This window comes from Hemicordylus capensis, chromosome 6 (assembly GCF_027244095.1).
Source record: "Hemicordylus capensis ecotype Gifberg chromosome 6, rHemCap1.1.pri, whole genome shotgun sequence".
NCBI lineage: Eukaryota > Metazoa > Chordata > Lepidosauria > Squamata > Cordylidae > Hemicordylus > Hemicordylus capensis.
This window is the reverse complement of record NC_069662.1, coordinates 16,831,022-16,848,747: the sequence shown is the minus strand read 5'-3', so window position 1 is coordinate 16,848,747 and position 17,726 is coordinate 16,831,022. Positions and strand designations below refer to the sequence as shown.

The 17,726-nt window shown below is 43.7% G+C and overlaps 1 protein-coding gene and 1 long non-coding RNA gene across 4 annotated transcripts in view; one reads left to right on the top strand and one right to left on the bottom strand.

The window, feature by feature from the left end:
- LOC128329820 (integrin alpha-X-like) overlaps nucleotides 1-17,726 on the bottom strand; it is a 66,821-nt gene that overhangs the window by 9,846 nt on the left and 39,249 nt on the right. For 2 of the 3 annotated variants that reach the window (XM_053261566.1, XM_053261567.1), the window contains exons 14-21: nucleotides 17,377-17,580; nucleotides 15,901-16,031; nucleotides 14,371-14,534; nucleotides 13,405-13,556; nucleotides 8,781-8,912; nucleotides 6,971-7,044; nucleotides 2,697-2,838; nucleotides 1,142-1,252 (exon numbers count right to left, since the gene is read on the bottom strand). In XM_053261566.1, the coding sequence (XP_053117541.1) occupies nucleotides 1,142-1,252; nucleotides 2,697-2,838; nucleotides 6,971-7,044; nucleotides 8,781-8,912; nucleotides 13,405-13,556; nucleotides 14,371-14,534; nucleotides 15,901-16,031; nucleotides 17,377-17,580 (1,110 nt within the window). The remainder of the gene's footprint in view (nucleotides 1-1,141; nucleotides 1,253-2,696; nucleotides 2,839-6,970; nucleotides 7,045-8,780; nucleotides 8,913-13,404; nucleotides 13,557-14,370; nucleotides 14,535-15,900; nucleotides 16,032-17,376; nucleotides 17,581-17,726) is intronic. The other variant, XM_053261568.1, reaches the window with a different exon arrangement.
- LOC128329825 (uncharacterized) overlaps nucleotides 10,008-17,726 on the top strand; it is a 30,335-nt gene continuing 22,616 nt past the window's right edge. Inside the window, exon 1 of the long non-coding RNA XR_008309809.1 lies at nucleotides 10,008-11,890. This is a non-coding gene — a long non-coding RNA (uncharacterized LOC128329825). The remainder of the gene's footprint in view (nucleotides 11,891-17,726) is intronic.

Below are 17,726 nucleotides of genomic sequence, written 5' to 3'. Positions count from 1 at the left end.
GACTTAGGTGGGAGGGAACAAATTCCAATGAGTGACACTGGTTCAAGGTATCAAATGTCTGCTGTCATCAGGACCAGGTGCTCTGAGGTCCTGCCCCACTTCCCCATGAAATTTTGTGTCAAGGCAGTGGTGCTCTTACCCCAGGACTTCAGGGCCAAAGTCCAGGGCCTCCACACTCCCTGCGGTCCCCCAAATCTGTCCTGGGTGGTGCAGTCGCCGCTGGCCCGCACTGCACCAGGCAGCCAAGTATGATTGTGACCTCTGCCAAGTGCTTTAGAGACAGAGGGGGGAGTGGGAAAAGAAATATGTGGGATGGGAATATGTTAAAGCCCTGGGCGGGGGGCTCCAAAGGCCTTTAGGTAACGATGCTTAACTTGCAGCGGGGCAGGGCTCCAGCTGGTGGGGGGGGGGCTCCAAAGGCCTTTAGGTCCAGGCTCCAAAATTACCTAGGTGCACCTCTGTGTCAAGGTAACCAGAATTTCAGGGGCCTTCACAGAAGGCACCACAGTGGTTCCTTTATTTGTAGCAAGGTGTGCAAACTGATAAATTCTTTCACACTGCTCCTGGAATATTTGGGTACTGTTGGATTTATATCTATGTAAACCACTTTGGAAACCTAGGGAAAGCAGCATATAAATAAATATTCATCATAAACACCCAGCCTCATGTCCCTCAGGGGATGGCCCTGAAGGTATCCTGCACAATGTCCTGCACAAATGCAATGTAAACATATTTGCATATATTTGCACAATTGATTCTGCTTCTGCCAGAAAGGGAGATGGGCAAGGAGCTGTGCATGGCAGTCATGCTCCAAAAGCACAAACTTTTCCCCCAAGCCAGACTAAGTACTGTGGGAAGGTATGTACAGGGAGTAGGTACAGACAACCAACAGGCCCTAGCGCAGATGGAAAATAGTGACATGAGTACTGTATTCAAAAGAAGCCCTCAGCAACTGATACAATACGTGGAACTCTGTTCCTCTTCCTCATGCAAGTCAATGTGGAAACCCACAGTAGCAATCCAAAAAAAGCCTCAGTCCCAGAACTTGCTTTCTCAATCTCCTCCATTTCTATCACTCATGACCAAATGCTTTGATTTAACTCTCATGTTCATCTTCTCATCCTTTCTTTCTCTTTCTTACCTGAGTGCCTTCCTTGAGGACTGGTGGTTTGAAACGGCAGGAGCTGTGACGTACAGATCCATTTCCTTGGGATCCATGCATTTCACAATTTGGGGACAGTGGCCAATTTGACTTGACGGAAGGAAGTCAGAAGATACATTTTTAGATTGTGAGTCCCTTTGGGACAGCAAATCAGTTTTCTTATTCCTTTTTGCTATTTTGAGAACTTTTTGTTGAGAAGTGGTACATAAATATTCTTAATAATGCTTGGAACAATAAAAGTAATAATCATAATTTAAAAAAATAAGTGGCAGGGCAAGAGAAAAAAAGACAATAAAATCACTGAAAAGAAGTTTCAATTCAAATAAAAGACAGTGAAAAGAAGTTCAAAAAGAACCCCTGCAAACTTGGCAAAGAGACACCTTTTAACGTGGTGATTCTTTTTATTTAGCAGGGGGAGAGTAACTGGCCCTATCCACCCCAAGCACAGTACTTCCAGTGACTGTTGCTGGTTTCTGTCTTAAGTTTCTTTTTAGATTGTGAGCCCTTTGGGGACAGGGATCCATCTTATTTATTTATTATTTCTCTGTGTAAACCACCCTGAGCCATTTTTGGAAGAGCAGTATAGAAATCGAATGAATGAATGAACTACACGCAAGTTTCCACCCTTGTTAATGTAATGAAAATCGGCTGCTGGAGAGGATCACCAGTAGAATATATGACCTTTCCCTTGTGTTCGTTTTTTCCTGCTCAAAATACCCTCCAACCCCACTGTGACAAAATGGGGGTTTGTCTTATTCTAGAGTTTCAATTAGAAAATATTTGTTTGACTTTATGTTTGTGGTAAGATATTAAGTTATATCTGAGGCTTTGTGATGAATGTAGTCAAGGCAGCAAAAGCAGCGTGAGGACTGGGCCGTGGAGATTCTGTATGCAAATAGGGGGGAGGAGTCTGTGACAGCTGAGGTCAGTTGGGGTGTAACTGTCACTGGTGGGAAGATGTGATTGACCGGAACTCTGCATAAAGGAGGAAAGTGTTATATTTATTTCAAACAATAATAAGTCCTTGGTGGTTGTTTATCCTGGGTGGCATCTTTTACTGTCAATCCCCATATGAAGACAGAAGAATTGTTGTGCCAAGACAGCGCAGCTACCATGAGATACTTGAGGGAGGGATCAGGATGAGGGCTGAAAGTTTCTTCCTTCCTGTCCCCATTAATTGCTTAATTGGCTATTTTGAGCAGAAAAACAGAGAAGAGAACGGATTAAGCAGTGCCTCAGTGCTCTGCTCAGAAAGATATTCTCCTGTGGCTGCTTTTCATTTTAGAATAAACCAGGGTGGGGGTCAATTTACACACATTTTCAAATATTATGTACACTGGCCTTTGCCATATTATGACACATTATTATTATTATTTACATTTTATATCCTGCTCTTCCTCCAAGGAGCCCAGAGCGGTATAGTACATACTTCTCACATGGATGCTAACCCACAAGTCTTCCTAAATCCTGGGCAGACCCCACCATACAATCCCTCCTGATCCTCCTCCTTCCCATCCCCAAACCCCAAACTCACCTGAAGAACTGAAGCCCTCTGGAAAGACAAAATAGGAGCATAGTGGAAGGAAAGGCCTGGCTCATATGCATTCTCTCCCACATTCTCTAGCTTCAGTGTTAAGTTCAGTATGAAATTTGGACTCAGCCTAAGACCCTTTGACCTGAAATTCAGTGAGGGAAACATGGGCTCAGTTCTCAGGCATACAGTGGATGCAGGGCTGGATTTAGGCACAAGCTAAGTAAGCTACAGCTTAGGGCCTCACATTATGAGGGCTCTATTAAAAATGACTAAATTTCAAGTTTTGCATAATTGGTTGGGAAAAAGCGGGGAAAGAAAATGTTTTCAAATGTGATATGCCAACAGATATAGTGCAGGTTATACTACTTCTTCAATTTAGTAATGCTGAAATGCTCTTCTATTTCTGTACTTTATTTATTTATTTAACATATTTTTATACCGCCCAAAACTTACGTCTCTGGGTGGTTTACAAGATAAAAACAAAGGTAAAACATTAGTTAAAAACAAAAACAAGAAATTTAAAACACAATATAAAATTTAAAAAATATATATTCTAAAAACATTAAAACAATCAAAACAATATCAGTTAAAAGCCTGGGTGAACAGATGTGTCTTTAAAGACTTTTTAAAAATTGTCAGAGATGGGGAGGCTCTTATTTCACTAGGGAGTGCATTCCAAAGCCTTGGGGCAGCAATGGAGAAGGCCTGTCCCCGAGTAGCCGCCAGATGAGCCAGTGGCAAATGCAAACGGACCTCTCCTGGTGATCTCAATGGGTGGTGGGGTTCATGACGAAGAACACATTCTCTTAAATACCCAGGGCCCAAGTTGTTTAGGGCTTTATAGGTTATGACCAGCACCTTGTATTTTGCCCGGAAACATATTGGCAACCAGTGTAACTCCTTCAATACGGGAGTAATATGGTCTCTCCTAGATGACCCAGAGACCAACCTGGCTGCCGCATTCTGGACAAACTGTAGTTTCCGGACTATGTACAAGGGCAGCCCCATATAGAGCTCTCTCTCTCTCTATCCGTTCAGTCGTGTCCGACTCTTGGTCACTCTATGGATCAGTGCACTCCATGCCGTCCTATCTTGGACAGCTTCCTTTATGTCCGCCATGGTCATTCCAATGTCATTTTTAATAATATCCAGCCACCGAGTACAAGGCCGTCCCTGTCTCCTTCTCCTGCTGATCATTCCCAGCATAATTGTCTTTTCGAGTGAATCAGCTTGCATGACATGATCAAAATATGTCTGTCTATGTTTGGTAATCTTAGCTTCTAGCGATATTATTGGTTTAACTCAACCTAAAACTTCCTTATTTGTAATTCTCGCTGTCCATGGGATATGCAACAATCGCCTCCAGCACCACATCTCAAAAGCCTCCATCCTTCTCCTTCTTCAAAGTCCAAGTTTCACAGCCATATGTGGCTATTGGAAATATTATTGCATTAACCAATCTGCATTTGGTTAGGAAACTAATATCTTTGCTCTTCCAAGTTTTACTCATGCTGATCATTGCGCTTCTTCCACATAAAGCACATTGCAGTAATTCAGTCTGGAGGTTACCAGCAGATGTACCACTGTTTTGAGGTCGTCTGTCTCAAGAAATGTGTTCAGCTGGCGTATCAGCTGAAGCTGATAGCTGGCACCTCTGGCCACTGCCTCAACCTCGGACACCAGGGAGAGACATGGATCCAGAAGCACCCCTAAACTGTGTACCTGTTCCTTCTGAGGAAGTGTGACCCCATCCAGAACAGGCAGATCAAGATCGTCTCTCGAGTTTCGACCCCGCACAATGACTACCTCCATCTTATCTGGATTCAGTCTCAGTTTGTTATCCCTCATCCAGCCCATTACCACTTCCAGGCAGGCATTATGCCTTCTCCCGACGATGCTGACATGGAGAAATAGATTTTAGTGTCATCAGCATACTGATAGCACCCTGCACCAAATCTCCTGATGATCTCTCCCAGCGGTTTCATGTAGATGTTAAACAACATCGGAGACAATACAGAGCCCTGAGGGACACCATACAAAAGTTGAGATTTTGAAGAACAGTCTCCAAGGGACACCATCTGGAACCTGCCCAAGAAGTAAGAACAGAACCACTGCAGAGCAGTGCCTCTCACTCCCAACCCCCTCAGATGCTCCAGAAGGATACTATGGTCAATAGTATCGAAAGCTGCCAAGAGGTCCAAAAGGACCAACAGAGTCACACTTCCTGTGTCGGTTCCCAGTTGGAGATCATCCATCAGGCCGACCAAGGCAGTCTCCACCCCACAGCCATTCCGGAAGCCAGTTTGAAATGGGTCTATTTATGAACACATTAAAAGTGTTCATAAATGCTAAGAAAAAATCATAATCTATTTTTTAAAAAGTATTTCTAATACAAATAGGAGTATTTCAAGATAATTGTTTTAGTTAAATTATTAGATTTTTGTTGCATCTCTGTCAAGCATATATGTAAAAAGAGGAGGATTTCTTGCCACTTTGATACAACTTTAATGAACAACTTGTATTGTGAGGAAGTATATCCTTAGAAGTTTTTTAAAAATATTATATCAGTTATTAGGAGATTTTTGTTGTTCTTTGTTATTTTAGATTATATCATCAATTTATGTTGTACTATTTTATTGAAAAATAAAAATTACAAAATAAAAATACAGTAAAGATCCCATATCTTCACCTAGGTTCCCCATTCTTTAAAATGGGGGCAGTTGTCTCTATCTCCATCACCAGAGTTGTGAAAAATTGATTTCAAAGTACGTGGTTTGGTTATCAATGCTATGAATACAGAAGAGGGGCAGTATCCAAAAAGACAATGTGAGCACAAAAAGCAAAAAACAATGAATACCAGTATTACAAAATGTATAAGTAATGTAATATAAAATTCAGGTTTTTACCAGTTTTACAAGATTTATATGCAATATAATAAGAAATATAGATCCATAAAATAATATGTAGTCAACAAACAGGAAGAGCAAAGATACTAGGGAGTAAGATTACAATAAATGATGACTGAAAGATAAAATATCCTGAATTGCTGAAAAGAGCAGCTGTGGAATTTACGGGGAGGTTTTATTGATAACTTGAAGTTGTCCCCCCAAAAAGACACAAATAGTGGATTTTTTTTTACCCCGGATATAAATCGGGTTACACTCTAATGCACAGTGAAAAACTCAAATTGTGTGTGAACTGCTCCCCGATAACTCACAGGGACTTCGGGGTAAATCTAGCCAATATGTGAACGCACCCACTCCATTCTGGAGATGTGAGTTAAAGGGTTTCAAAAGCCCAATTTGAAAAGCTTCCTGGAAAGTGAAATGTGTAGTGCTCAGACTATATTTTGAAATCTTCCTCAGTCCAAATAAATACGAGTAATCATTCATGAGTAATCAGAGTCCACTGACTGTTGTCCTTCTAAGAAGCAAACCCTTTACAGAACTACATTTCAAAAATCTTCTCCAGCAAAAATAAGTTCAAGTAATCATTAAGGGAGAGTTTACTAAGTCTTCTAAGAAGCAAACCTATGCAGAAAGCTCAAAAAACAGTGGGTCTCATATGACATCCATATACTTTCAAACAGTAATCACTTTGTTTCTTATTGCTCTGGTTGATGATGCAACCTGGGTCATCACTTATATTAATCTTACTTACTAGTATCTTTGCTCTTCCTGTTTGTTGACAATATATTCTTTTATTGATCTGTATTCCATATTATATTGCATTAAAAATTTGTAATACTGGTAAAAATCTGCATTTTATATTACATCACATATAAATTTTGTTTTTTGTGCTTGCATTGGTTATTAATGCTACCAGAGCCATTAGTCCACTTAAGTCTTTGAAACAGGTGCTCGGAGGACCAATTTTGCGCCACCCAAGGAAGTGGACCACTTGACTCCTGCTCTTCACTACAAAGTGACTGCAGTGGATACAGTGTGTCATCCAAGAAATGAATCTCCGCTACCCTTGTGCAGGTGTTCCTGGGGTGCAATTCACAGACTGCACACTAGAGCCCCAACAAGCACACGAGAGAAAAAGAGAATCACCCCAAGCATATTCTCTGAGGCTGCACAGAATCCTGGGTGAGGAATCCTCTTCACTCATGTGCTGCTTCATGCAAGCAAAGATTTACATCCCAATATCCCATGCAACATTAAGAGAATGGGAGATGTGTACTTTCTGGCAAGGGACTCTGGGGCACAATTGCTAGAAGCAGTGAAATGCCTGGGGGTGGCTATCATAGGTGTAGAAGAGGAGACACTCACCCTGAAAAGTTGAAGGAGAGCCGAAGGTCAGCCACACAAAGGTTATCAGAACCACAGTTTTGCTTGAAGGGAATCTGAGAACAGAAGAGAGAAAGAATAACAGAAGTCAGATGGGGTGGACGAGGTGGGCTGATGATGGAGAGAAGGTCTGCAGTAATATCTGAAGAAAGATTGATGTAGGCAGGAACAGGCATGTGAATGGCACTGTGCAGGCTTCTACGCCACTCCGGATATGTCCTTCTCCTTTGTTGCCGTTAAGCACAAGACATCGGCATTTTGGTTTCAATTACCACTTCACAGATTTATCATTAATTTATTGCATTGCTATTTCACTTTTCCTCTACAGGTCCCAAAGTGGTGTGCTTTGGATCCCCAAGAGGTCTCCCATCCAAGCACTGACCCGACTCAAACCCTTTTAGCTTCAACAAGGTGGATCATGCTGTTCCCAACCTTAGGTCCCCAAATGTTGCTGTATTACAACTTACATCAACCTCAAAGGCCATTGCGGCTGGGGATGGTGGGAGCTGTAGTCTAACAAAATCTGAGGACCCAAGGTTGAGAACCCCTGTAGCATGATGTATCAAGTGCCTTCACACTATGCCCTAGGAGGACCCCGATTCCCCACATTCCTGAAAAACTAGTGAGTTGTCACTGTGCAGTTGACACTGTGAACAGGTTATTTGCTTAGTCAAGCTGGATGGACGGGGCCTGAAAATGGGCATGAAATCAATGTAATGGCTGGGGTGATGTAAAAAGCATTGGATGTAGCTGGATGCTTTCCAGATTACTGGCTCAACAGCGGTAAAATGCTTCGATTTGGGCAAATCACATTCAAAATGTAAAGGCAGGCAACTGCACAAAACTACCAGCAGGTAGCCACTCTCACAAAAATTCACAACCGGAAAATACAGCAACCTTTTTACGCCGGACATACAACGTTATAGCAATAAATAACAGCAAATAAATCTGAAACACAGCATCAGACATGTGAAATGCACCCTGCTGACAGTGTAGGGACTGCGGTGTCACAACACAGGAAATGCAGAAGCACATTTCAGATATATGTTGTGACCCCGTGGCAGGGTCTAATCTGGAAAGCACCCTGGGGAGACCAAATTTGAATCTTTCAGTCCCAAAACTCAGTTGTTGGGCCAGTCACTCATTATCTCAGTGTAATGTACCTCACATGAGTTATTTATGTTATATACTATATATACTAACATATACTTGTTATATAATACTAGCTAGCCCGGGTGCAGAGCATCTGTGCCTCTAGTTCTCCCCCCTCTCCCCCCTCATTCTTGGCCCTCCCCCATCCCTCTTGGCTCTCCCCCCCTTCTCAGCTCCCTCCCCTGTTCCCAGCCCTCCCCCCCCCTCAGCTCTTCCCCCGTTCTCGGCCCATTTCGGCCACCGCTTTCCCACCTCCCCCCACCGCTGCTCCCCCTCCACCACTGCTTTCCCACCCACCCCCACCCCCACTACTGCTTTCCCACCTCCCCAACCACCGCTTTCCCCAGCACCACTTTCGGCTGTCCGGCCATCCATTAGCCTGCCCATTCGCTTTCCCCCCTCAGCTCGCTCATGAACTCTCACGACAGCTGCCAATAGCAACCTCGTATATAGTTGTTATGAGGATAGAAATGGGATAACTCAGATGTACATCACCTGAACTCCTTGGAGAAAAGCAAGGATAAAGATGAGCTGGATTCATTTGATGTGAAACCCCGATTCACTCAAAGCCCATCCCTTTGATGGAAGAAACTTCTGTCTCCGGTAATAAATATGAAGGGAAAGGACAGGAAAGCAGTACCTGGATCTCAGTGGGCAACTCAGGCCTAAGATCATAGTAGGGTCGTAGGTTCTGGGCAGAGGCAACTGGTTCTTCCTTAACCGAAAAATTTGCTCGCAGCACAAGTGGAGAGACAGAGTCATCCAGGCAAAGCTGAGTACATTAGAAGATACATCATTTAATTAACATATTTATTTAGTAGATTTATATTCCACTCTCTCTCTCGTGGGTTCAGGGTGGCTTGCAGCACTTTTTCAAAGCGCAAAGATGCCTGTCCTTCAGGGGTTCGCAATCTAAGTAATTCATCTTAGAGTGGAAGGGGCCGAAGGAAATAAAAACAAGATTTTGTAGACATAAGCACTTGAAAAAAAATAGACATTAAGAAAGATATTCTGCTATTTGTTCCAAATTTGGTAATCTATAGTTTCTATTTCTTCTTAGCCCTCTAAATTTCAGGTTACCATTTCCTCAGACATTTTGTAATTCCTCTAAACGGATTCTTAATTTATCAGTTTCCTTAATCTCTTCTTCCTATTTCTCTCTCCACTACACACTCTTTTCTATCTGGTTTTTGGTTTCGGGTTTGTAGCGCTTCTAGCTGTTTCCTTTATTCCCCCAACGTCTTCTCAAATGTTGGGATTTCCTCCCAGATGTCTGATAGTAGTTCTCATTTCTTACCTGAGCTTTCAAAAAGCTCTTTTAATTTCTTATCCGGCTCCTCTAATCTTTCCTCCAATTTTTATCTCTTTTGTTTAGCTGAAAATCTCATCTTTCTTCTGACTTTATATTTCATCTACATCCTTGCCTTCTTTGTGACTTTAAAATGCCAGGAAGGGGCTGGATAAGTAGGCAGAGATGTGTAACAAATTCTTCTTTGCTTCCATTCTGCTTAAAAATGGCCATTGCCTGCCCTAAAGAAGCTCTCTCTAGATCCCACTGTACTAGATAATTATCAGCAAGTCTCCAATCTACCATTTTTGGCAAGGTGCTTAAATGTATTGTGGTGACTTATTTGTGTATGATACTGATCTTCGAGATAGCTAGAGAGCCTTGGGTTGGCCACGCTGGTCTAGACCAGGCTTCAGTCTGGTTTCTGACTTGGTTTTGGGACTGAATCAGCCTTGGTCATGCTAGCTGTGAGCTCGACATGAGGAGTTTTTCCTTGCTGGTTCTGCTGAAACTTTCAGAGGGCTTCAGTACTACTACTACTATGAATATTTATATACTGCTCTTCAACCAAAGTTCTCAAACTGGTTTACACAGAAGGATAAATAATACATAAATAAGATGATCCAGTACCAGTACCATTGACCAAAGCAAGCACCTTCTGCACCAGGATAGGTGTGTGGAAATATTGCTCTATGTCCACCAGTAGGTGGCACTAACATTTGCTAGAGGTGATTCTCATTGGAGGCAGAGTCCCTCCCTACTTCCTGCCTGTACTTCTTGTTGAACTTGACTCTTCCGGTCACAGAATAAAGTAGCCTTAGCTTATTATAGCTGCCTTCCTTTGAGGCTGAGCTCTCATGACATGGTGTCAGAAGTCCATTTGAATCCACAAACTTTTGAAATGGCTCACTTTCCTGCACCAGAAGCTTTCAGCTTTGACAATCCTGCTGCTTGGCCAGAATGGAAAGAAAGATTTGCTTGCTTCAGACTAGCTACAAAGCTCCACAAAGAAGAAGGCGTTGTGCAAAGTAAGTGACTTTCTTTATGCCATGGGAAAGGAAACAAACAGCATCTATAAATCCTTTACCTTTGCTGAAGAAGGTCAGAAGAATGACTATGAGACTGTCTTGGCTAAATTTGATGCCCATGTCATTCCAAAATGGAATGTGCTCTATGAGAGGGCTTGCTTTTATCAAAGGACACAGAAATCTGGGGGAAAGATTGAGTCATTTGTTAGAGGACTGCATGAACTCTCTGAGCACTGTGACTTTGCAGACCAGAAGGAAGAATATCTCAAAGACAGGCTTGTCCTTGGGATTCTGGATAAAGGGCTATCAGAGCAAAGGCAACTCACAGAAAAGCTAACTCTTCATAAAGCTATTGAAATGGCAAGGCAATCGGAGTTAATAAAAGCACAGATCAGGGAGCAGAGGAAACCTGAAACCAGTTTGGAAGAAATAGCCTTTTTTCTACAAAACACTAAGAACAGAAAGAGTAGCTCCTTTGGAAATGCAAATTTTAAATCTGGAGCTGCAAGGGCCGAACAAAAGAAATCCCCAAGCAAAGCAGCCCAACCATTTCAAAAGCACACTGCAGCAAAAAGGCATACACTCCCAGTCTGCATGATGTGGGAGGATGCATGCATAACATACTTTAGAGGAATTTGTCCTGCTAGAGGTGCAAGAAATGTTCAAAAATTGGGCACTTTGCAATTGCATGTCATACACAGAAGTTACCACAGAAGTGGAGGATCAATTGTTCTTAGACTTCATTCTTTGCAAAGACACTGAACCTGCATCGAGGATTGATTTAATGATTAACAGCAAGACTGTAAATTTCAAAATAGATTCAAGCGCGGATGTCTCAGTGTTCTCAAAGGAGACCTATGACAGCCTCCAGAATCCTCCACCACTACACCAAACGGAGACTATTCTACGCAGCCCAGGAGGTCCCTTAGACTGTATGGGATACCTTATGACACAAACCAGTCATAAAGGCAACTAATATGAGTTTTCTGTGTATGTGCTTAGAGCCCATGAGAGCTAGACAATCTCCTCAGTCGAGTAGCTTCCAGAATGGGACTGAAGAAAGCAGTGGGAGAAATAGGAGTGATTGGGGACATTGGCCTGCTCAGCGGAGACCCTGTGGACATTGTCTTAAGACAGGATGCTAAGCCATATAGAGTCCATGCTCCCCGCAGGATTCCCATTCCCTTACTCCACAAAGTGGAAATAGAGCTGGAAAGGTTGAAGGCACATGGCGTAATTAAAGAAATCACAGAGCCTACACCGTGGTGTGCACTAGTGGTCCCAGTCACAAAGGAAAATGGAAAAATCTGTATATGTGTAGATCTGAAAAGACTCAATGAAGCAGTTGTTAGAGAAAAATATGTACTCTCAACCCTGGAAGATCTTCCAAAAGGGCTGGGAGAAATTGCTTTACAGTGGCTTCATTTCTTCCTGGTGAGTAGGTTCCAGAAGGTGGTGCTTAGGGCTCCTGTGAGACATCATGGCCACTGGTCTAGGGAATCCCACAGGGTTCTGTTCTGTCCCTCCTTCTACAAGAAACCTTTGGGATAGGTCATCTGTGGGTTTGGTGTTGGGGTCACTAATATGTGGAGGACATACATTACCATCCCAGTAATGGAGGCTGGAGGGGCTGTGAATTTCCCAAACAGGTGCCTAGAATCAATGATGGGCTAAATGTGGGTGGATGAAATTAAATCTGGATGAGACGGAAGCCAGATTAAGATGTTATGCTGTACAAGTTATGTACATAACTTGTGAATGACTATACATTTTAAAAGTAAACCTGGATACAGGCCTTTCATATGCATGGTACAGATAGGAAGTGTATTTCTGTACCTTTGTTCAGCATAACATGTGAATGACTGTACCTGTGCACAGTGTACACTCATTGTACAAGTGCTGAACATAACATGTGAATGGGCCTATTGATTTTGTTCACCAGAAGACCTGTTGATCTGGTGACAGTAAATCAACCTGAGTTGCAGGTTGGATATAGGACTTATTCCTATATCAGGCACACCTAGCTATGGTTACCTATGCTGTTATCACTTCTCATTTACTCTACTATAACTTGTTTGACATGAGGTTGCTTCTGAAGACTACTTGGAAACTTCAGCTGATACAGAATGCAGCTGCTAGGGGTCCGGCCAGGGTCAAGCAGCATCTATATATCACACCTACCTACTGTATATTGCAGCAGCTGTTTCCAAATACTGTTTTTTCCTAAATATTTGTCTCTAAATACTGTGAGTTTCCATAAGCAGTTGTGTAGTGCTGCAGGGACAGGCAGAGACACAGTCCCAGTACTTTTCCCCCTCCAAGGTCTCAGCAGGGATGCAAAGCCCTTTGCTTTCTAAATGGGAATCAAATGCTGCTCTTGCTATTCCAACAGTTTGTTACATAACTGAGTATCACCCTACATTTCTTCCTGTCTTCTGTTACAAGGAGTATCCTCCACCCTTTGTGGTTGACCATCTTGACTGGACTTCTGGGTGAATAACCACTTGCGGTTCAAGCTCTGTAGAATTATGAAACTATTCTTGATCTCTTGTAACAGAACCCTCCAAATTATTGCATCTATCTGTGGGATGTGTGGCCATTGGAACGGGCGTAGCTATGGAGCGTGGCTGTTAGGGTGGGCATGGCTATGCAGGCTGTCATGAAGAGTGCCTATGCTTCTGAATTTGCAACTACACCACTGTCTGTAAGGCAGTGCCTCCCTAACAGGCTTGTCCTCTACTGCCAAATTATTTTAGATCCTGTCCACACTGAAACCTTTATACCACCTGAACTGCCACAGCTTCCATCAAAGAATGTAAGAAATCATAGTGTGGTGAGCTGCTCAAGATTTCCCACACACACACAAAAAAAAATCCTAACACTCCAAATTCAGAACTGCAATTCCCAGTTTTCTCAGGGATGCCATGGATGGGGACATTTCTACCTACCGGAGCCTGGAGGATCTTTCTGACGCAGACTGGCATAGTTCCAACCTGGATGGTTTCTGAAATGCTTTGTGCCTCTTTCTCTAGGGTGAGGCGTGGCAGGGACTGATTGGCATCCACCTTGAGATGGTAAGAGATTGTAGCTGGGAGAACACCTGGTTAAAATAAATAAATTAAAGAACAAAATGTACCTACATGAATTAACTAAGGAAACCAACTAGTAACTGAACAAGTTAGCATCTGGAGCAACAGTGAATGAATGTGGGAACTGTTAAGAAGAGGAGTGAAGCAGACAGAACTACTAAACTGAAACTGAAGTTAAAAGGCAGAATAAAACAAATTAGGAAAGTAATGAAAAGATAAGCAATTATGTGAATGTAGGAAACGAGTAGTTGGGGGGGGAGAGAATGAGGGATCTAAAAAACCCAAAATGAGAAAGCCAAGGGAGCAAGTAAATAAAGCAGGGATTCTCAAATTTAGGCCCCTAAATATTGTTGGCTATTTTGGCTGGGGATTATGGGAGTTGTAGTCCAACAACATTTGAGGACTGAAAATTCATGGAATTAGGGGCTGGAAGGCTCAAAGCAACCCCCACAATATTGCATGCCGCCTGTTGGCCATGCCCCCTGTGTAAACATCAGAAGTATGTCAATCCGGGGGGTTTGGCGGGCACTGGGCATGGAAACGCTGCCAGTTGGACTGTCCCAGCCAGTGAGGCAAGCACTTCGTTCAGTGTTTTTCTCTCTCCCTCGAGGGGCCTCCAAGACAACCTTCAGACTGGTGGCCCAGGGATATTTTCCCCTCTTTCTTCAACAATGGTCATGCCACTGAGTGGAATAAAGTATCAACAAACAAGTATGTGAAAAAGATAACATTTGGTACTGCAGGTTACACTGAGAGCACTAATAAGCTAGAAAGACTACTGAGCAAAGGGGCGACTGAGTTGAACGGCTGAGTGGGGCTTCTTACCGTGGCTCCATTTTGTGCTGAGGAGTCTCAGGGTGAAGCAAAGGCTGACACTCCCACGAGGGGAAACTCCTGAAACCTCCCGACTTCCACAGTTTGGATCATCCAGAGGGACCAAGGAGTGTGAGAAATTCAGTGACAAGGTGGCAGTGAAAATTGGCCGGGATCTGGGAGGCAAGAAAGAGAAGATGTGATCGTGCCAAACCATAGACTAGCAGCTCCCACAAACTGCCAGCCTCGAACTGTAGTCCCCTGACTACCCCAACCTTGCTGAGGAGCTACGTGAACATACTAGAGGAGAGATTCCAAGCCATAACCAGGATCCCACGTATCTCTGCCTGAAGTTCTGATCACATCTGCCTTTCCAAAAACATCCACATGGACGCCAACAGTCACAGAATGGCAAGGGCCTTCTCTCTGGCTCCGCCCTCAGCATCCTAAGCATGTGGTAATTCTTGTCGCAGCTGACACAAGAAGATATAGCACTGGTCTCACAGACCCTGTGGGCTCTCCACCACCGCAGCGCAGGCCATGTTGCGTCAGACTGAGAAGGGTAGCTGGGCCATGTCAGAGTTTCAGGCACTTATTCATATTTATGGATTTAAATTTACATTTATAAATTGCCTTTCATTGTTTGACCTCAAAGCAGTGTGCAACGTATTTAAAGACATCCCAGGGCAAATGTTGCAAAAATTGAACCAAGAAAAATCCAACACAGCAGCGAAAACAAACCAACTACATCCAACATCAGCTTTTTAAAAATCCCCAAAAGTTTATATATGGACAGACAGGTCAAAGCAAAAACTTCCCTGGCTGTTTAAAGACCTAAATAAAAAAGGACAGTCTTCATTTGCCTACAAAAGACAGGAGAGAGAAAGAGAGTTGATCTCTTCTTCGCTTGTTTTTAATTTGTTGTTCCCTATCCTGGAATCCCAGAACAAAGGGCAGTATATAAAAGTAAAATAAATAAATAAATCTCTCCAGGGAGGGAATTCCACAGTCTAGAGGCTATAAATAAGAAGTTCCTGATAGTCAGGCCTCAGCAAACAAAGCAGTGACTCTCCAGGAAATGATATAGTATCTTGTATTGTACACTCTACCAATGTACCAGGAGTAGTGGCCCATAAGGATGATCCGTGGGTACCTTGCTCTCCTTGCCTTGACCACCTTGTTTCACCCCTGCTGCAATAATCTCAAGCATACAGGCTGGTTATTCACCTGGTTCCCCCAGCTGGGCAAATAACCAGCCTGCATATGACAGGCAAAACAAGAAAGGGTGAGGCAGCTGGGATGAGGAAAATGGGAATTGTTGTTTACCACTCCCCCCCCACTCCATCTGTATGGGGCACTCCTGCAATGTGCAAGCAACAGGTGGGTGCAGATTTGTTTAATCTTATTTGGGATGGAGAATTTGAATAATCTTGGTGTAGAAATAGGACTGCGAGGGGAGACACAGAGTGAAGAAATCCCTAATCGTGCTTAACCCATCATTTCTTGCCTCCAATCCATATCCATAACCATCCCTATACCTACCGAAGGAGCACTGCACTTCCTAGTGCCCCAACAGCCAGGTCAGTCAAATTATCCGCACTCAGATCCAGTCTTCCCTGGATGGACTGACCAAAGAAATTGAGTGTAAGGGGGAGAGAGGTGGCAGCGATCCGCTATAGAGGTGGAACAGAGAAAGAAAGAGAGGGTGGGGTTAGGGCATGTCAGAAGATTATAGAGAAGCATCCTCAGTTTGGCCTTGTTCCCCGCTTTTCTTCCAGAGATGCTTACACCACTTATAAAAATACTCCTTGCCTCTCTGAGGACAAGAGAGAACCATCAGTGCCCTTTGCTGAGATGCTGCAAAGAGGGAAAGAGATTTCCTCAGTGATGCTTCCCACTCCCAGAAGATCCAATCCAAGCAGCAGCAGAAGAATGAATGGCCCAAACTTCCTACCTGTCAGAGCCTATAAGCAGGAGGTTTCCAGCCCACCTCCAGCTTTTATGTCCTGGCTGCCAGTGGCAGCGCAAGACAACCTGAGGCAGGGCACAAAATGCTCCCCCTGCACTTTTTTTTAAAGTGGGAGGAAGGAGAGCATCTTCTTGATTTGCTGGAACCAGTGTTCCCCCTAAGGTATGCACGTGTGTGCACGCTCACATGTTTTTTGATGTCTGCTCATTTAATGTTATATCCCACTCAGGTTGAATCAGGAAGGCCCCACTCTGATTGCACATGTGCACACACTGCCTTGATACAGCTGCCCAGAACAAAACTCTTTCCGCACACAGATGAAAAAAAAATTAGAACACGGGCTGGCATGCCCAAAAATTGCTGCCTGAGGAGATGACCTCAACTAGCCTAATGGAAGGCCGCCCCTGCCAGCTGCTCTTGCCAGTCCTTCTTCCACTAGCTCAACCCACTCCACATCCTTGGTGTTATGCAAAGACAGGGGACCTGTCCCAAAATCCTGGAATCTGCATAAGCGTCCTTCCTATGTCCCATTTCCCCATCAGAGATCTCATTCTCTCGCACATGCGCACATGTGCGCGCACACACACACACACACAACTGTGCTACAAGAATTCATTCCACAGTTCATCACTGGCTTATTGGGTTCTGCCTAGTTTCATAGCACTGAATACCTGAGAAAAGATGGGTAGTGGGCAGGGGAATGGCACACAAATGTTTTCTGGCTGTTTGCACCAAGAGGGAGGGAGAATGTTTTGATCTGCAAGTTTATCCCAACCCTGGTTGCATTTGTCTTCTTCTTAACAAACCTTTAAGGTATGTCAACATATTATTCCCATTTCAAGGATGAGGCTGAGAAATAGCTATTGGCTTGTCATCTGAATCTCTAGATCCCCTGAATCTCTAGATCCCCTGAATCTCTAGATCTAGATCCCCTGAATCTCTAGATCCCCTGCTAGTTCCCTAACCAGTTGGCCACACTCCCTCTCTTCAGTTAAACAGATGCACTCATTAATTTATACCACCCCAGCCATTTTGCACACCATTCTCACCTGGCTCCAGTTTTCCCTCAGTCTGTCCGTTTCTCCCAGGAAGATATAAACAGCCCCATGACCCTCATCCTCCATGGGGGCTCCAACTGCCACATCAGCAATGCCATCCCCACTCACATCCCCCAGAGAGGAGAGCGCTGCCCCAAAACGGCCCAGACTGTAGCCGGAGACTCCACGAAGTGTCTGAAGGTAAACAAGGCGACCCTGGAATGAAGCATACAAAAACTAATGGCTTTGGGAACTGGTGTAGTGTAGTAACTATGCATTTCCCCTTCAGATTTTCTCTCAGCTATGGATTCATAGTCTCTACCTACAGGCTTAAAATCTAAGAAGGGCAGTCACGCAGTTAA